This window comes from Lemur catta, chromosome 8, assembly GCF_020740605.2.
Source record: "Lemur catta isolate mLemCat1 chromosome 8, mLemCat1.pri, whole genome shotgun sequence".
Lineage (NCBI taxonomy): Eukaryota > Metazoa > Chordata > Mammalia > Primates > Lemuridae > Lemur > Lemur catta.
This window is the reverse complement of record NC_059135.1, coordinates 68549781-68571356: the sequence shown is the minus strand read 5'-3', so window position 1 is coordinate 68571356 and position 21576 is coordinate 68549781. Positions and strand designations below refer to the sequence as shown.

General features: G+C 34.3%; 1 protein-coding gene across 2 annotated transcripts in view; it reads left to right on the top strand.

The window, feature by feature from the left end:
* Nucleotides 1-21576, top strand: part of GALNT13 (polypeptide N-acetylgalactosaminyltransferase 13) — a 436774-nt gene that overhangs the window by 402367 nt on the left and 12831 nt on the right. For both annotated transcript variants that reach the window (XM_045559133.1, XM_045559132.1), the window contains exon 10: nt 21366-21500. In XM_045559133.1, the coding sequence (XP_045415089.1) occupies nt 21366-21500 (135 nt within the window). The remainder of the gene's footprint in view (nt 1-21365; nt 21501-21576) is intronic.

Here is a 21576-nt window from a genome sequence, read left to right as displayed (position 1 = left end):
TCACAGTCTTATTGGGCATATATCATATTTACTCAAATATTTATGCTAATTTTAATTTAAAATTTACATAAGATAGCTGGGCATGGTGGTGCATGCCTGTAGTCCCAGCTACTCAGCAGGCTGGATAGCTTGAACCTAGGACTTCAACTTCAGCCTGGGCAACACAACAAAACTACCTCTTAAGAAAAAAAAAAGCCAAAAATATAAAATATAATTAGGTACAAATTAGATTAATATATTATTTATAAAATAACTATTTTTACTTTTAAATTAAGAATCAGGATAAAAATTTTAGAAGTCCAATGACCAGTGTTCCCCTTTGAACTGTAACATATATTTAATGAAAAATGAAAAAAGCAACCCCCATACACATTGTAACTTTTCCTTTCAAAGACAAAAAATATAAAGTGATGGAAAAATAATCACATTTTAGTAAATGCATTTATAATGTTTCTCTTTCTCCCTGGAGCCACTCTTTTGGAAAGAGCTAGAGAGCACATGGAAGCATTCCATATAATTTATTCCAGTAAATGATTCAGAGCCATCTTTCAAGGTAGCAAGGCTTTAGGGAAGCTTATGCTAGCCATTTATTAAAACCCTGTTTTCTGCCAAGATAAAGAAGAGATCCTCAGGTGTTATCTACACTTTTCTACAAATGTCTCCTTCTCCTTTAAAATGTGATTACTTATAGCCTCATAACAAGTGTACTGAAAATTTTGAGAATAAACAAATACTTTGTCTCTTCATCACAGATCCTCTTTTAAAACATAATCATTTTAGTAATGTATTCTAATGTACTTATGAATTCTAATAAACACATTCATTCAACAGATATGTATTCATTTTAAAGTTTACATTTTTATAAGCACTATAATTACTCAGAGCCATTTTGACACTAATTTGATCCTTTTTTAGGAGCTTGCACGGTGGAATTAAAACTTAGCAGGGATTTCACAAAGTAAATTTGCAAGTGAAATGGAATGGCCTTTGAGGAAAGAAGAGAAAAACTATCATTTATTAAATGTTTAAATGAGTTGGATACATGCAAGCTAGAAGAGAGCAGATTTACTACAACATCTACAGAAATAGGAATTATTCTAAGAGTCTTTCAATCTCATTAATGATTGGCAGGGAGAACTGCTCTGATCTTTGCTGGTTCAGTGCTCCCACAAGGAGATTAAAATATATTTGGGATGGTATGGTGTCTTCATCTGGGCTGCTATAATACAAACACCATAAACCGGGTGGCTGCAAAGTCCAGGATCAAGATATCAGCAGATTTGGTGTCTGGTGAAGGTTTGTCTTGCTGGGAGTTTGGCTCATAGGTAGAGCCTTCTTGCTGCATCTTCACGTGGTGGAAGGGACTGGATAGCTCTCCTGGGTCTCTTTTATTTTAATATAAGGATATTAATCGCATTCATCAGGGCAGAGCTTGCATGATCTAATCACCTTCCATAGGTCCCACCTTCTAATGCTGTCACATTGGGGATTAGGTTTCAATGTATGAATTTTGGGTGGGGGGGACACAAACATTTAGATGATAGCAAATGATAACTTGAATCAATCATTCATCCAGAAACTCCTGGTTATCCCAGTTCTTAACAGACACTCTAGAACAGATACTATATGACTAGCATAGGGAAAAAATATCTTAAAAAAGCAAACATTTCACATTGGCTCAGTTTTTTTAGGGTATCTTGAGCTACGTGTTAATCCTCACGTCCTTCAAACCAAGAGCTAGTTTCCTTCCAAGTAAATCTCAGTAGGTCCCACAATCACAGGATTAGTCAGGTGTCAACGAAGCCTTTGGATACAATCACATATCAGTGAGTCCATTATTGCCAAGCCACTCTGTTTATTCTTCTTTTTTTTAACCTCATTTAAAAAAAATTTATTTTGGACTAATTTTAGATTTACAGAAAAATTGCAAAAATAGTACAGAGACTTCTATACTTCATCTTATTTCCCCCAATGTTAACATCTTACATAACTGTAGCATTTCTCTCTTTATGAAATAGCTGTTTTATATGTATTTAGCCTTTTGGACTTTCTTTTTGGGATATTTCTTGTTTATATCTCTAGATTTACTTTCTTTTTTTAATTTCAAAATATTAAGGGGGTATAAATGTTTTTGGTTATCTGTTTATTATTGATTCTTCACATTTTATATTTCTAGGAAATTAATCCTCACAAATTTCTCTATAAGGAAGCTCCAATGTCTTACAAATTCCTGGGCTTCCACTCTGTTTCAAACTGACTGGTGCACATTTCGACTTGAATGACCAAGTATGGTTGCAAACTCAGTGCGTCTATACTTCATTTTTCTTCTAAAGCCTTTTTGTCCTCTAATCTCTCTATTAATTCATCTTTTACATTTTCCTATCTCATCTTTCATCACTCCCTGCTCTCTCCAAGTAAGACACTAAGCCCTGTGGATTCTTTCTACTAGTCCTTTTTATCTATTTCTTCTTTTCTTCCATTAATAATTCTATTTTTGGAATCTGGGGCTTGATCACCTCAGATTTGAATTACTATAACAGTAATTCCCCCACGGATCCAGCCTGTCCCCATTTCATTCCACCCTTACTAGATAATGAAGTGATGACTCCTTCCAAAGTATCACTCCCAAGTGGAAAAACATATAAACAAAATGAAACTTTAAAAGGCTCTTGGTTATTACAGGATAAAATTAACATTGTTAACTAGTGAAAGCTCTACACAATCTCACCCCTTCCTACCTTTGTAATTTTATTTACCATTGCACACCTATATAACTCTCTACCACAACAACTCTATTGACCCTGACCAGACTTTTAAAAAATTGTTATTGTTAGTTGTTTGTTTTCTCATATTATAGCCTTGTCTTTTCTTATACCTATCTTCCATGACCTTTCCTTACTTTTATAACTATGTAAATTCTATCCATCTAGTCCCACGTCAAAACCCACCCTCTCTATATAGTATTGTATTTTTTCTGCTTTTCAATTTATATTTATATTTCCTTCTTCTGAATTTACACTATAGAAAATTTTTTCTCATTTTTTTTGCTTACTCATATACTATTTCCCAATATTTCTCTTACTCTATAACCCCTATGTTGTCATTCAATTATGTATGTTTGCTCATCCTATCTACAAAAATAAATTGTAAACTGCTTTTTAAAGCAAGAATTAGTTCTTTTACTTTTTAAAAAAATTCTCCTACAGTAATAAATTCTTGTTGAAAGAACAAATAAGTAAACAATAGTTACAAAAATTTCACTTACTCAAGAACCTGTTGTTATTACAGAAATAAATTCAAAATTTTGAGGAAACTACATAAAATGAAAATCATCTTCCTGGAGGATGAAATTGTTTTTATGGAAATGCCTGGATTTGAGGCTGTGGCAACTGAAAAATGGCTCCCAAAACATATTCAAGTCCTAATACCTGGAACCTGCGAGTGTTACCTTATATGGCAAAAAATACTTTGCAAGGTCAGGCCTGGTGTCTCCTGCCTGTAGTCCCAACACTTTGGGACTACAGGTGGTCTTGGGACTACAAAGTGGGAGCATCACTTGAGACCAGGAGTTTGAGACCAGCCTAAGCAGCTTTAGTGAGGCTTGACAAAAAATAGAAAAATTAGCCAGACACGATGGCCCCAGCTTCTCCAGAGGCTGAGGCAGGTGAATTGCTTGAGCCCATGATTTTGAGGTTGCAGAGAGCTATCATCACAGCACTGCACTCTAGGCTGGGCAGCAGAGAAAAACCCTGTCTCAAAAAAAAAAAAAAAAAAACTTTAGACTTTGCAGATGTGATTATGTTAAGGATCTTGAGATAGGAAGATTATGTTAGACTATCTGGTTGCCCTAAATATGCAACATATGTCCTTATAAAAGGAAAGCAGAGGGAGAAGAACCTAGAAGAGAAGGTGATGTGACCACAGAGGCAGAGCTTATAGTGATGTGGCCATGAGCCTTGAATGACAGAAGTCGCCAGAACCTGGGATAGGTAAGGAACAGATTCTTCCCTAGAGTCTCCAGAGGGAAAGCTAGCTGCCCAGCTGATACCTTGATTTCCAGTCAGTGAAATTGATTTTAGACTTCTGGCCTCCTGAAATGTGAAAGAACAAATTTCTGTTGCTTTAAAGCTACCAAGTTTGTGGTCATTTGTTTTAGCAGCCACAGGAAATTAATGTAGGGGCGCGCACGCGCACACACACACACACACACACACACACACACACTCACACACAATACCTCCAGAAATAGTATAGCTCAGAGTTCATAAATTACCCACCCCTTTGGGAAAAACATCTAAGATACTAAACCTTCCTCAAAGTTAGAAACATATTTCATCTTGCTACTTCAATAAATGATGTGCTATCTACTAAGAATTGCCCTCAATTATATGGTTCTGGTTCTTCAGAATATTTTACTGATAGAAAGTTTGTTTTTGGAGATTCCACTTTACCTTAATTTTTTGTATTCTCTTTGCGCTCATAGTTATTGTAGTTATTGTAGTAAATAACAATAAGCTCTAAATCCTATGTTAATAAAAATAAAAAAGTAAAACTGAATCTTTAACATATTAAATGATAATGGCCTCTTTAGTTAATAGTTAATAAATCCTCCACAGGAGTGCTAAAAATGTTTTAATTTTTTTTTAAATCTTAATCCAATACTTGATCAAATAATCAACAAAACAGTTTCTTAATTCAAACAAATTATATTATCATTTATATTAGAGGAACATTCATGTAAGCTTGGAGTTGAGTAAAACTTGCAGGACTTAAACTTGTGATCTAATCTTTCTGAGTTTTGCCTTGCCACCAAATAGCAAATCTATTGTGTTCAGCCCTTTCCTTTCCCTGGTAAGAATTACTCAGAGATTTTATATTTCTATATAATGAGAATTAATATCTATCACATTTGACATTTTTTCAAAAGCCTTGAAACAACTGTTAGAGCACCCCAATCTAGAAAACACCATCATCATTTGACTATAAAGTATTTAAAATTAATTTCATGAAATCCTACATTCATTTAAATAAGTCACCACTTTGGCTCTTTGCTTTCTAGCTGTGAGTACAAAGTTGGTTTTATGATTTCTTGTGTGTCAATAATATAAAGCCAGCTTCAGAAAGATCCAATTATTCCTGGTGTTTAGATCATAAAAATTTCCACTATGATTCTTGATAAGGAAAGTAGTATATGGAAAAGGGACTATGGTAACAAGGAAGGATGCCAGACTAAACTTGGAGGAGAAGGCAGTCTAGAGACTAGGAGAAGACATCTTAGAAAATGATGGACTAGAATGCTCTAATCTCCCTCCAGGCTGACAGTAAATGGTCCCCACGGTGCTATATAACATTTTTTCTTTTTAAATTTTGACCTGTTTAATTTTAAAGTCACACTATTGAAATTTAAAGCACTTTCTAAATAAAAATAGCACTAAAAACTTATGAACACAAGGGAGAAAACACTTGCGAACTACAACTTGGATATTGGATTATTATGCATAATTTGTGATCCACATTCCCTAACAACATGACTGGCAAGCATTTTCAACAGAGTCATCTCATTAAAATATAATAAACATGTTTAAAAAAAAGATGATAATACCGAAGTATGTCAATCCAAATAGGAGGACAAAAGAAATATTTATTCTACTGATTAACCAATTAATTAAAGTATATCATCATCAACCCATGCTTCAGAGAGCTTACAAATTAAATTTCTATAAGACTTAAACATTAAAATGATACTCTAAGTTTTTTAGTAAAATATACATGAATTCGTATTTATTTTATTAGTGGGATTTTCAGAATAGTTGGAAAAACCTCCCATAAAAAGTGAAATATCACACACTCTTATGAAGCAGTTTAATACTACCCTAGTTTAATAAAAGCCTCAACACACACACACATTAAATACACATATACACAAAGGCATATATACCTCTGTTATCTCACACCATCAATAGAACTTTTCTTACTGAGAATGGTAAGCTATTAACTGAAAAACCTACTGTAAGAAAAATGTTTTGCTACTAACAACATCAATTTGCTCCCATTGCCCAACAATTTATCTTCTCTGAAGCTCCTGTTACTCACAATTAAGACTCCAGGTTTTCTACTAACTTTACCAAGATAGGCTTGTCTCCATTAAACTCCATATTTAGTTCCAGCAGAACTTCTTACTCCTGTGTACTCTTTCAATCTTCTGACTCTCATTTTTTTTCCCACTTTGTCCTCAAATACTTTTCTCCTGTCTGATGCTTAATTCCTCTTGACCTGAGACCATAACCTTAACCATTACCCTAAACTGCTTCCTTATTCAAGTAATCTTCCTGCCAACATTTTACATATTTATTATAATATTTAAAAAAATTTTAAAAGGTGGGAATGAATGAATCTACTATATGTGAAAAATATTAAGGTCTTTTGAAATAATCTTTGGTTTCTCTCTCTCCCTTAGACCATCTGCCTCAGTGCCTACCTTTCAATGAGGGCATAATTACTTAAAATTACCAATTTAAGCACTTTTTAGTAAATTTTATCTTTGCTTAATCTAGTAGTAAAAGCCAATTTATTATTTTCTAAGTAAGGTAAATAATGTCCATGATTTCTAAATTAAGTGTTGCCTAGTCCACTTTTATATTCTCAAGATGCCAAGCAGAATCCATATGTGTGATCGTTTGCTTTGCTGTACCTGAAATATTCTTAATCTTACCGCATTCCCAATTCTATCCTTGTTATTAAATTCTTACATTTTTGGAAGAAATTAGGCAATGATACTTCTAGGTATTTTTTCCCTTTAGAATATGAAAACTTAGTTTTTTCATAAAAGATAGCACAATGAAACCGAGATAGCCTAAAACTAGACAAAAAGTTTATGTTCAAATATTTGACCAATCAATGCTAATAATTTATCCCAGGAAGAGAAAAATAAAGTTAGGAAAAAAGAAAAGTCTAAGAAATCTGCAAGCCAAATGGAAAGATCAGGTATAATATTTTGATAGCACCAAGATTTTTAAAGCATCCCTTGCTTAAAACTCACCAATTTTTAAAAGAAGTCATCATATATAAAATATTATTTAAGGTAACCCAAAGTGAGGAAACTAATAAAATGCAAGCTACACATTTACATGGCTGAAAACAAAATGTTTTAATTATTTCATTTATTTAAAGTTAACTATATATTCCATAGATATTTTGCCTCGTTGTTACAAATGTAGACATAATAGTCAAACTATACCAACAAAATATCTTCTATATTATAATAGCCCTAACTATATACTCTTGATGTCAAATTAAAAAGAAATTTGATCTGAGATATCATGTAATTGTCATCATTTTTCTGTATAAATTATGAAAAAATTCTCTGAATTTTATTAGCTAATTCTCCAAATTAATGATCTATTCTTACCATTAAAAGCTATCATTTTTATTTATTCTGAAGTATGTCAGAATAAATTTTTTGTATATATTTTCTAGTATTTTATTGCATTCCTCACTAAACAGAAGCAAAAAATTAGCAGTGTGAGATGGGGTTTTTTCCTCTTTTATATTTTACCTATTTTGTATATATGTGTGTGCATATATATATTTTTTTCTGTTTAAATCTGCTTTATAACAAGATGAAATATAAATAAGTAAACAGGCACACAAACCCTATACTCAATCTCATTGGGAATACAAAAAAATCATTAACAATACAACAAGTATTCATATGCTTTACAAGAAGAAGGTCTGATAAGGACAGGAATGGGTCTAAAAGGCTGCACAAAGCAGTCATGAGCACAGAGAATGGAGTGTGTGCAAGGACAGTGAGAATATTGGCACAAATAGAGTTGAAGGCCTGGACTGGGACCATGGAAAATTAAGTTTTATAAGTCAAGGAGTTGAGATTACAATAGAATGTAAATGTCAGGCAAGGGAATTTTGACCTGAGGGGACAAAAGGAGCAAAATGCTTTCAGACTACAAAGGCTGTCAAAGGATAGCTTATAACCTATTTGCAATAAGCATCATGAAAATACTTGGCCATGCACTTTCATTATTAAAAATGACATAGTGAATACAGCCAAAATGAAAAGGGCTTTTTATTCTTGTTATTTAGTTCCCAAGTATAATTTCGCAGCAAGCAGGAACAGACTATAGAAATGTTTTCAATTCATTTCTTTTATTCTGTTATCAAAGGATTTGATCCAATACAAAGCAAGAAGCTACATGTGGTGTGTACAGAAATGACACCTCCCCATTAAGGGAAAAAGGCTTCAGTGGGTTACCATGGAAACAGCCTAGTGTCCATTCGAATTTCTAATAGAAAATCTTAGTCTTCTAACAAAACCCTACCAGATAGACATATTTCTACTCCAACTCTGTAGTTCTAACTTTCTAAAAAGATTTGGGATATTCATTTTATTTAAAAGAAGTAAAATATGTATATATGGCTATAACATGTAAAAGTTGTTTGTTTTTTTTAACCAAAAAATTCAGACATGCATTTAGGGACATTGTAACACCAGGGAATGATCAAAGTGGCTTTGATGGGTGACCCATGGCCAGTAGTAGTCAATTCATGGCTTACACATTACTGAGAGCAAGTACCAACTCTGGGTGGCAGAAATTGTCACAGTCCAATCCACCTACCAAAGGTACCTCGAATTTTCCTTCATTCAGTGAGTTAATCAAGTGCCCATGAACTGGATTTATTTTTTAAATGTGGGAATCTCAATGTGGTATTACATATAAATCTAACATAAAGACATGACCCCCAATTTTAGACTGACATTTTTAGAGACACATTAAAATTGATCTCTGTGATCTCCTGTACAGACAAATTTCAGATAATTTCCGTAGATGATCCCTCCTCTAGGAGGTGGAAGTTAACTCTCCTCCCCCCATTGCACGTGGCCTGTGTTGACTTACTTCCAAAGAGTAGAACATGGCGTGGGATGGTGGTAACTGTACAGTTGAGAAACACTGGCAAATACTACCTTGGGGATGTAATCAAGGTTCTGCACCGTGAGTCATAGTGATATCATGCACCTTTGATGTGATGTGGTGAGACTAGCACTGCACCTTTGTGGTCTTCCTCCTAAAACCCTATAACCACAATCCAACCATGAGATATACGTTAGACAAATCCAAACTGAAAGACTTTCTCTATAATACCTGATTAATACTCCTGAAAACCATCATCAAAAAGAGAAAAGTCTGAGCATCGGTCTGAGTAGGATAAGGGGATATGATGATTAAATATAATATGGGATGGAATCCTAGAAAAAATGAGCATGGGATCATATGGCAACATTATGCAAAAACTAATGAAATCTGAATAAAGTCCAGAGTTTCATTTTTTTTAAAAATTATCACCAGGAAGCAAACTGCTAAGTGTGCAGAAAGAACATGGGATTTGGGGCCTGCCAGACAATAGTTCAAAGACTTGTTCTCCTACTTGCAAACTGAGTGACTTTGGAGAATTTACTTAAACTTTGCAAGCCTGATATTCCTAATTCATAAAAGAGGAATAATAATATGTGATGTGTGCTATAGCATATTTAATATACGATATATTTTAAATGACAGCTATCTTGCCTAGCACACAGAAGTTGCTCTCAAAATGTTGTTTATTTTATCTCCTTCCACTTGCTTCTGACCCAACATCCAAAGGCCAGCACGTCTACCCCTTTGCCTGAGGATTTTCTCTAACAGAGGTTGCTTCGTCTACCTGCTCACACTCAGGGAATTAATAAATTATACTGCCCGGAAGCTCACCCTAAGCAAAAGCTAGGGGAGGTGATATATAAATATCCTAGCTCCTTCACTCTTTGAGCGGACTGCCTCTGAGGTGTTTGTTCTACATTGATTGCCAGAGAATTAAGCTCTAGTGCCCCCACAGTGTAAATAATTTGATAATTTAAACTTTACTCTCCTTTTTTCCTTCCCTAACCCCACACTGGTCTTTCCTGGGATCAATCTCCCTATTAAACTACTTGTACTTGAATCCGTGTCTTAGTGTTTGTTTTTGGAGGAACCCAAACTAAATAGACTCTGCTCTTAGTTTGCAGCAATACTGAAAGCCATAGGTAAATAAGAATTCTTAAGCTTGAAACCACCTAGAAAAATTTAGTATTATTTGCACCCAATGCAAATGTTGTGGTAACAAATTGGGAGGTTAATTTTCAATACTTTATTTACTTTAAACTAAAGATTAGGTTACCTTTACAGATAATCAGAGGTGGTTGCAACTGTTATACAAAATGTGCATCTTTGTGCCATCTAGAACATTATCATTTTCCTTTTCAGACTTTTTGTATATTTATAATTTTTATCTAATTATGTACCATATACCAGAGTTTTAGGAAGTGACCAATGATATAATGTAAGTGAAAAGCTTTTAAAAGGTATGAAATGTTACAAAACCCCAGTGAAAGACATTCAGATAGGATATCAAAAAGCTTTTTACCATTAATTTGTAGTTAATAAAACAAATACTAAAGCATATGTAATAGCTTATATAGATGTCATGTGAATGACATATATTACTGCTGTTATGCCTATTTTGCATTCACAGGCATAAATCAGTAAGAACCTCAAAGACCAGATGACCAGATATCTTGCAACACGGTGGTACCAGCCAATGAGATAGTTATAAAGGGAACCCATGTATGTATGTTGCACGTGGCTGATGAAGAATATCCCATCCAGTAGTTCACTTTTCTTCCCTTGTAATTTATATGTTTGAGGGCTGATTCTTCATAGAGTCAGTATTTAAGGAATGATATAATCAGGAAGACGTAGGAAAGAATACCATCAAGGGAAAGATAAGTTGTTACAGAAAATCATTACAATAAGAACACAGAGAACAGAGTGCAAGGCAGGTTGGAATAGTGGGAGAAACTTTTGCAGAACTGTTGCCTCACACTTAGATGTTTTTGTATTTAAGCCCACGTTTTCACAAAGGCCATGTTTGAATAAAGCCTGACACCTTCAACACACTCAAAAGTACCTGTTGAGTACATAGGTGAATGAATCATTAAAAGAATAAAAGAATGACGGAGACAGAGTGTGAAAGGTATTCCACATAGTGAGAACAATTCTAGTTTTTGCATCTGTTTCCTTTTTCCCGATGGTCCTCATATTAGTTTTCTATTGTTACATAACAAATTACTACAAATTTAGTGGCTTAAAACAACACAAAATTATTATCTCACAGTTCTGTAGGAGAAATTCAGGCACAACCTTGCTGGGTTCTCTGCTCAGGGTTGAATACAGATGAAATCCAGGTGTCAACCAAAGCTGTGATCTCATCTGAGGCTCAGGGTCATCATCTGGTCTCCCTGGTTGTTGGTGGAATTGAGTTCCTTGCAGCTGATTTCCCATCTTTGTTTCTTGGCTCTCTGCCAGGGGTTGTTCTCAGCAGGTAGAGGCTAGCCTCAGTTTCCTGCCACATGGCCCTCTCCAAAACATGGCAGTTTTCCTCCTCAAGGCAAGCAGGAGAATCTCTCTCTTCAGTTTCTTATCTGAGGTTGTACATCATATCTTACATGACATAACATAATTCTGAAGTGGCTGTCCTGTCATCCTCCCAGTCTGCCCCACATTCAAGGGAAGGAGGTTTTATAGCAGAAGTCCCTAACCTATGGTGAATTGTATAATTATCTCATTATATATTACAATATTATAATCATAGAAATAAAGTGCATAATAAATGTAATGCACTGGAATCATCCTAAAACCATCTTCCTTCCTGGTCGATGGAAAAATTGTCTTCCATGAAAACAGTTCCTGGTGGCATAAAAGGTTGGGGACCACTATTAGGGCATGTACACCAGGAGATGGGAGCCTTGGACCACCTGCAAATTGTACCACAGTCACATAAAAAGCAGAAAAATCAACATCTGCAAATTCAAGCATGTCTGGTGGGAAATATTTTGGAAGGGATTCCCAACTGGAATATATTGCTTAAATTTGCAATTTATATTATTCAATACTGCGATAGTAAAATATGAGTATGTGGAGCATAATGTTTATATATTAGATTTCATGAATTGTAGACTTCCTTTAAAACCCTTCAGGGCAGAGTCAAGTATTAAAAATACATAAACTTTAACATCAGTAATGTTTAAAATAGGAGGATTTAATAATGAAGTAGAAAGAAAATAGAAATGTCAGTCACATTTTGTTATTGTATTAGCACATACAGCTTATTGTATTATCTTACACTCTTGCTCTGTTTTCCACAAAGGGACTAGAAAATTTCAAAGACAAATTGTTTTCATTTCAATTCAATAAGTAATTATCGGACACTACTCTCTTCCTAGAAGAGTTTCCATAAGGATTCAAAATATATTCTTAGCATTGTTACTGGGTCAACAAGGTTTAAAAAAAAAAAAACATAAAAAAACCAGTGGGAAAAGACGAGGAAGAATGTAGTCAAATGTAGACTTTATGCATGAATGTTGCACAGATAATCACTAATATTTAGACATTACATGAGACGAGGACCATGTTTAGAGCTTACATGAATTGCCCTATTTGGTCTCTAAAATAACCCATGAAACAAGAGGCATATTCATGCCTTTTCTCAGATGAGGAATCCAAGATTTTGAAAAGCCACCCAGTACCTCTGGTTCTGATGGTAATGGCTTTCAAATCCAGGTCTGTGTAATTTTCCAAAGCCCATTGTTTTAGTGTTATCCTGCTCCAAAGATATACAGAGTTAATAGCTACCTGCAGTTCAATGCAGAGAAGCTATTTGGGTAAAAGTTTTTACAAAGGGCTAAATGAAAAAAGTGAAGAATGTTCTAATGCTTTAAGGAGGATAGTCTTTTCCATGGCTAAGTGGAGTGGAAAGGATAGTCCTAGTGATGTGATCAGCACAAAACAATAGTAAGAGATGGAAGAATGAGATGACTTGCTGAGCACAAACTGAGAAGCATCAAATTGTTATATATAGTTATATTGAGGTGAGAGGGGAAAATTTAAGGCTTCACAGGTGATGTTGACAATAGGATGAAAATAGGATGAGAATATTGAACATATAGATATCATCTAGGTGTGTAAGGGTAAGTTAAGGGTACACAGCTAGAAGCTACCTACTTCTTCTCCTGACCCTTCTCTACACAAACCACTAAGCTAACAGCCTATGGGTAAAGTCTGAAGTCAATTAAGGTAGAAAATGTACTGCCTGGGAACAAAAGTCTCTGTTTGACAGCTCCACTGATGAATTCAATTCCATCTATGCATTCTCCATGCTGACTTCAGGATGGTGTGACATACAGGGAGAGAGAACATTTTATAAAGTAAATCACATTGCTAAGGCTCTAATTTTTGTTGTTAAATTATTTTCCATTTTATTTAAATGCAAATTTGGGGGTATATTTTTACATAAAAAGGGGAGAAAACTATTATGATGTATTTATTTTCTTATAAGTTATCCCTTTGGATTGTGGTTGACACATTCTCAAATTGACTGCATTCCAAATACCTAATGTGATCTCCCAGAGACTCCAGAGGTCCTAAATGGCTAAATGATGGGTGTGTAAAAGGTACTACTATAATCACATAGAAGAACAGTGGCACAAAGTTGAGCTTGGGGTCTAGAGAGACCTCTGTCACTAAGCAGCTTGGACATATTGAGTGAATCCTATAACATTTTTGGCTTCAGTTTCATTTAAAAAGTGAGGCAGTTGACATAATTTGGTATACAGAAACCCTTCAAACTGTGAACTCTTATAAGAGTAAATATTGTCCTGAAGAACTCAGCAAGAAAAGTATTTTATAAATCAAAACTATAATGAAATCAAAACCTACAAATCAAATATAATTATAGACATTTTGAATACACACAGAATGTACATATATATATTTGTAAACTATACCTTAATAAAAAGTAATAAAACAAAACAAAAATGAATATATATACACACAGGGATACCCTATTGTTTTACTCTTCACTTTTTTGCACTTCACATTATTGTACCTCAAAGATATTGCATTGTTTACAAATTGAAATTTGTGGCAATTCTGCATGGAACAAGTCTGTTGGTGCCATTTTTCCAACAATGTGTGCTCACTTCATGTCTTTGTGTCCCGTTTTGTTAATTCTCACCATATTTCAAACTTTTTTATCATTATTATGTCTTTTATGGTGATCTGTGACCAGTGATTTTTGTTGCTATTATTGTGATTGTTTTGGGGCACCATGAACCACACCCATATAAGACAGACGACTTAATAAATGTTATGTGTGTTCTTAGACAGGCCATTTCCCCATCTCTCTATCTCTCTCCTCGGGTCTCTCTATTCCCTGAGACACAACAATATTGGAATTAGGCCAATCCTATAATGGCCTCTAAGTGTTCGAGTGAAAGAAAGAGTCACACATCTCTCACTTTAAATCAAAAGCAAGAAATGACTAAGCTTAGTGAGGATGGCATGTCAAAAGCCAAGATAGGCTGAAAGAGTTGGCCAAGTTGTGTAGGCAAAGGAAAAGTTCTTGAAGGAAATTATATGTATTACTCCAGTTAACACAGAAATAACAAGAAAGTAAAACAGCCTTATTGCTGATATGGAGAAAGTTTTAGTGGTCTGGATTGAAGATCAAACCAGCCACAACATTTTTTAAGCCAAAGCCTAATCCAGAGCAAGGCCCTGACTCTCCGTGAAGGCTGAGAAAAGTGAGGAAGCTGCAGAAGAAAAGTTTGAAGCTGGCAGAGGTTGGTTCACGGGGTTTAAAGAAACCAGCCACCTCCATAACATAAAAGTGCAAGGTGGAGCAGCAATTGCCATTGTAGAAGCTGCCATAAGTTATGCAGAAGATATAGCTAAAATGAACATGGCTACATTAAACAACAGGTTTTCAATGTAGAATAAACAGCCTTATATTGGAAGAAGGTGTTGTCTAGGACTTTCATAGCTAGAAAAGAAAAGTCAATGCCTGGCTTCAAAGATTAAAGGTCAGGTTGCCTCTTTTGTTAGGGACAAATGCAGCTGGTGACTTTAAGTTGAAACCAGTGCTCATTTATCATTCTGAAAATCCTAGGGCACTTAAATTATGCTAAACCTACTCTGCCTATGCTCTATTGATGGAAAAACAAAGCTTGGAAGATAGCACATCTGTTTACAGCATGATTTACTGAATATTTTAAGCCTACTGTTGAAACCTACTGCTCAGAAGAAAAGATTCCTTTGAAAATGTTATTGCACACTAACAATGTACCTGGTCACCCAAAAACTCAATGAATATGTAGAAGGAGATTAATGTTGCTTTTATCCTTGCTAACTCAACATCAGTTCTACAGCCCATGAGTCAAGGAGTAAGTTAGACTTTCAAGTCTTATTCTTTAAGAAATAAATTTTGTAAGGCTATAGCTTCCATAGATAGTGACTTCTCTGATGGATGTGGGCAAAGTAAGCTGAAAACCTTCTGGAAAGAATTCACCATTCTAGGCACCATTAAGAACTTTCTTCATTCATGGGAGGAGGTCAAAATACCAACATTAATCTTTGAAATACTTTTGAAATAAAGTATAAATTTAATGTAGAATATTTTATATCATTCTCACAAAGATTCTTAAAAATCATTTAATGGTGTTTTAATTTTAGATATTTGAAGAATCATAAAATTCCTTTGGGCTTACTTCCTAAAAAGAAAACTCCAGAGCAAACCATATATATATTTGAAATAATGAAAAATGCTTATCATCTCTGAACAGAAAAATACTGAGATTGAAAGGAATTAAGATTGGAAGTGGCTATCATCCTTTATATATAGTACTCATTTGAGTACAATATCAATTCAGAGACAGAAATCAATATGACCTCAATAAAGTATGCAATCAGATAAATCACCTTATCATAGTAAAGAACTATTTTATGAAGCGGTATCTAAATAGAAAATTATTATGAAAATGATTGATTTGATGCTTTTGAAAAATATAACTGGAGGTTAGAATTTTCAGCCCAGACACCAAGATCCAATAAACATGAAATCTAAAATCAGACTTCCACATGCAAAATTTGCAATGACAATTTGGAAAACTGGTTCCATGTCTTCAAGCATAAGGAGTAAAAGGAGGTGTATTCATTTCCTGGGGCTGTCATGACAAGGTACAACAAACTGGGTGGCTCAAAGCAATACAAATTTTTTGTTCCACAGTTCTGGAGGCTAGAAGTCTGAAATCAAGGCTTCAAAAGTGCCATACCTGTTCTGAAACCTGGGAGAGAATCATTCCTTGCCTCTTCTAGCTCCTGGTGCTTGCCAGCAATCCTTGGTGTCCCATGGCTTGTAGATGCACCCCTCCAGTCTCTGCCTTTGTGATCACATGGCTGTTTTTTCTCTGTATGTTTCTGTTCTCTTTTTATGACCCTAGTCATTTTGGATTAAGGCTCCACCCTACACCATTATGACCTTATAATAAAAACTATTTCCAAAAAATTCACTATCTGAGATACTGGTGGTTAGGACTTCAACATATCATTTTGGGAGACACAATTCAACCCATAATAGAAGGTATTAGAATATGGAGAAAATTGTAAGATTTTCTATGGATAGAGTAGTTGCCCTTTCTCTAGAGAGGAGGGGCTGGGATTCTAGCTTCCAGTAAGAGAAGGACTCAAGCAAGGGATGGCTTCTTGGGTGTGCAACCATGAAGGGCCCAACAATTTTAAAATTCTTGATAATCTTTTAAACAATATTTCTTGCATTTCCATTTTGCACTGGGCCCTGTGAATTATGTAGGACACCACTTTGAGAGCTTGTTATGTGCTTCTTGTACTTATAGAATGTGGCGGGCTGTGAACTGACTTGCATGATAAGGCTGGCTTGTGACAACTATTAAATAGATTAAGGGAACTAACTACACTGCCTATGGTCAGCTTGCCTCCCAGAGTTTGTCATGTCACAAAAAGTACCTCATTTATAAAATATGCATTGTTCTCTTCGTTAGAACTGCATTGAGAAGTGCTCAGGGATGGGAATTTCTTCTACAAAAACACAAATAGTCTCAGGACAGGGAAATTTAAATCTCTGCCAGGCCAGAGAACAAAAGGAAGTTATAAAGAAACAATTCAAGTAAGACCTTTCCTATAGCTTTACTATCTTTGAAGAGTAAAATATTGATTAGCAGCCTGGGGGAATTTGGAAGTAGGCAGGGGTGATGAGTAAAAGAAGCAGCTTAAGACAATGAAATAGAGAAGTCAAAGATGGCCTTTTCCACTGCAAGCTCCCAACAGAAAGCAGGTCCAATTCTGAGAAGGGGAGAAGATTTAATATTGCATTACATTTAGAGTTTTGATAAATAATACTGAACAGCACATTCTAATTTCTGAATTGAATCCCAACGCAACCTAGAAAGCCAAAAAGTCATGCACAGAAGAGTTTTCACTTACGAGGAGGAAAAGTTATATTGTCTTTTTCAATACATTTTAAAAGGCTAATAGGTGTTCTAGAACTAAATTGTGAATTGTCCCCCTTCCAATTCATGTGTTGATGTCCTTTCCCCCCAGTACCTCAGAATATGATTGTATTTGTAAGTACGGTCTTTAAAGAGGATAAAGTAAAATGAAATCATCATGTAGGCCCTACTCTAATACGACTGGTGTCCTTTAAGAAAAAGAGATCAGGACACAGACAGGCACAGAGGTGAGACCATGTGAAGGCACAGGGAGAAGACGGCCATCTTCAAGCCAAGCAAAGATGCCTCAGAAGAACCAACCCTACTGACATCTTCCTCTTGGACTAACCTACATAACTGTTAGGAAATAAATTTCTGTTCTTTAAGCCACCAAGTCCAGCATTATTAGGGCAACCCTAGTAAACTAATACAATAGGAGATGATAAAAACTGAATTGCTACAGTGATCAGAGTAGTTTTGGAAGGCGTAAATATCAACAAGATCCACAAAATGGAGCATAGGTTCTATCATCTCTGTCGCTATCTCTATCTTATATCATAGCTGAAATTAAAAGCACTGAGAAATAGCCTTTTAAGTAGTTATTTGTAGACCTAGCTTGACCAACGCACCACACAAGAACGTGTGTATTACCAGATAGCTCAGAATTTTATGTATTTAGTCAACATAAGCTGTAAATCACAAAATTTTCAAAATACCATAAACTATTAAATCCATGTAATTTATATAAGGAGCTCTACTTATTATGCTTTGCAATAATGTAAGTTGTTATACATTCATAGGAATATGAATGTAATTGCACAATAAAAGAAAAAGGCAAATTTATTTAAAATATATGAAGCATATCACAGTCTCTTACACAGGTAGGTGCTCAATTAATGTTATCTTCCTCCCTCTCTACTCTTTTATATTGGAAGGAAGGACACAGAGATTGATTGTTTTACTCTGCTTCTGGTCATCTTAGCTTAATTAAAATGATTAGACTTTGAACTAATTAATTATCCTTAAAGTCAATCTGGCATTAGAGTAACTGAAAACATGCTAAGTCTATGGTGTGTGTAACTCAATTCTGCTTTAGTGGGAATAAGTATTGGTAACCAATGATAAAGCAATTTGGGTGATAACTAGAAAAGAAGAAAGAATAGTTTTCATTTTTTTTGTAAGAGAATGGACAATGAGATTTTACTAATAAAGGAATCAATCTTGTATATTGTAGTTATCAACATGTGTGACAGTTTAAGGTAAAGCGCTTTGTAGGCTTTCAGGTTTGGAATATTTTATCTTACGTTATGGTCAGGCATGAAGATTTTTAACTACAATGAAGGAGAACAGGTTACACATTACACGTACCCCGTGAGATAGTCTATGTGGGGTACTGAGACAGGCAGCAGCATGTAGAATAGCTGCTTCCTAGGAAATCCAGCAAGAAATTTGAGGTTTTTTCCCCAAATCATAAAGGAACTCAGAAGTAATAATTCCAGAGTGTCACAATATGTAGAGCTAGTATTATGCTGAAAGTATTAGGAAAATCTGTCATTTGGTATTATAACTTCTCCCTCAGGACTTTATGTAGTAGCCAAGGGATGGGCACAGACAGATAAGAGCAAAAAATACTGGGCTCCTGTCCTAAAAGTCTTTGGGGATACTGGGTAGATCACCAAAGCAAGAATCCACATATAACTCCACAACCTGGGATTGGCTCCAGGACTGGTAATAATAACTCTAAATATCAGTTACTATAAATTCTTTCTATTTGCTAGGGTCTCTACAAAGTATTTTGCATGTAATATTCAATATACCCAAAGTGAGTTCCATGAACCTTTGACAGTAGTAGATATGAAAAAGCACACAAAGAATAATTATGGGTTAAAACATAATAGATATAAAGGATAAATAATTAATATCAAACCTAATACTTTTCAGATAAAGTCAAGAAGGTTAGGTATATACTGACATGCACTGATTTTTTATTATTATAAAGAGTAAAAAATATCCTAGAAACAATCAAGCATAAAAAAGAGATTTTTTTCCCAGGTACAAAAAGCAGATTAATCCTGATTTTATATTAATGCCAGAAAATAATGAAGCATTATCTTCAGATTTTTTCTTCCAGAAAAATTACTTGTGGGCCAAGCATTTTAACATTAATTAACCTTTTTTTCAAGTAGAAAGGGCAAAAAATATATATAATCTCATAGATGCATATGTAGGCTCAGAAAACATTCTATAAATACATCTTTCTTGACTGTAAATTACTTAAGGTATCTACTAATTGACCAAAAAATAAATCTAAATTGGAGATTGAGAAATAAAGACTGTAGTAGACTACTCTCTAGAACTTTCAACAGGTACAGTTTTCAAACTATCTTAAGAGACCTGAGGTGAATCTTTGTTGAAGCCATTATTATACAGTACTAACTATAGAAAAGTAATGCTGAATGTAGATGTTCTGGTGTCTATTTTTACACGGGCATTTGTACACAATTATAAGGCAGCAATTGTAATGTGGAAGATTATCCTTCACTATTCAAATAGCCCTATAATAGGCAAAAGAAATCTCTGTGGAAATTTCCCTCCCTCAATTTAAGATCCAGATTCAGTTATTTATGAATAATTAAATAAGTTTGTAATTGTGTTCTCAAAATTACTATGTTTGGGAGGATACAAATACTTATCTTTAGTGGGTTTTTCTTTTATTCTTCTTTTAGTTTTTTATCAAAAGTATGACAAATGAAAAGTATGAAGAATATGAAAAAATAATAAAAATATAAAATTTATTTATTTCCAAATACGAAATCTACAATATATTTTATATAATTGAATTATTAATAAATGAACTTCAAATACCTCTCAAAATTTTATGTTGTTGAGTGGCATGGATAACTTTTGTGAAGAATTTCCTTTTAAGAGGTTGGCTTAAGAGGGTACTTGGATTCCATCACTGACTGTGCAACTTCCTTTCACCGCTTTTTGTGATTTTCATAGAAATCCTGAGTAGCAGGGCTGCAGAGGCAACCCTTCCAACTTGTTCAGTTTACAACTAGGGCTCAGAGTTTATGTTATTTGTAAAGCTGACTTCCTCAGGTTTTATCAGATGTCTTTGGGAAACAAAAAGACCCTGAGAGAACCTTTGTTATTATGTCCCTTGTTGACATTGCAAGGAAAAAAGAAAAACACACAGAGTAATGAACCATGCTTGTCATAGCCAAAAGAAGAAAATGCATTTTATGATTATGTACATAATAACTCTCATAAAACTTTAATAATCAATGTTATAAATAAATTATTCACACCAGAAGCAAAATAATAAAGATTATTATAGTTTCAATTTGAATTCTCTAAGAATGAGTCCACAATCTCCTTTGACAATTCTTGGCTATTTTGAGAGGAATTGATGTAGTCAAGCCTCGCCAAACCATATTAGAGAGTTAAGTATAGAGCCTCCCTTTAATGAGATCTCTAGAGAAGATAATTCTACAACTTTCAGAAACCCACCAACATTTTATAAAATTTATGTGATGTATTTATGTTACAGAAAGAGAGATTTAAACTTCTATATAAAAAAACAACATTATATCTAGAGTTGGGGAATTGGTGATAAGATGATAAGAACAAGGACTGCCTTTTATTAAGCTCTAGGCATTTTACAAACTTTATTTTATTTAACTTATTGTGAGTTTTTAACAAAAGTATCATGCAGGAAATACAGTGCCAGCAAATGATGAGCATTTAATAATTTTGTTACATTTGAGGCTTTACCAAAACCCTATAAAACAGATTACATTGTTCTTATTTATTAGTTGAGGAAAAAGACTTAGAAAAATGAACTAGCTTTGTTAAGATCACATAGTAGCAATCATTTGAAAACACAAGTCTATATGATATGAAATCTTCCACTGTTAGAGCTGCAATACTGTAACTTTTAGAAAACTAGATTATTAGCTGAATTTTATATTTTCAGGTATTTTCTTACACTGCTGACAAAGAAATCCGGACCGATGACTTGTGCTTGGATGTTTCTAGACTCAATGGACCTGTAATCATGTTAAAATGCCACCATATGAGAGGAAATCAGTTATGGGAATATGATGCTGAGGTATAGTATTTTTCTTAATTTATATATTATTTATGCTTATGCTCAGTTATGTATTTTTAAAACATTTAAATCCTAA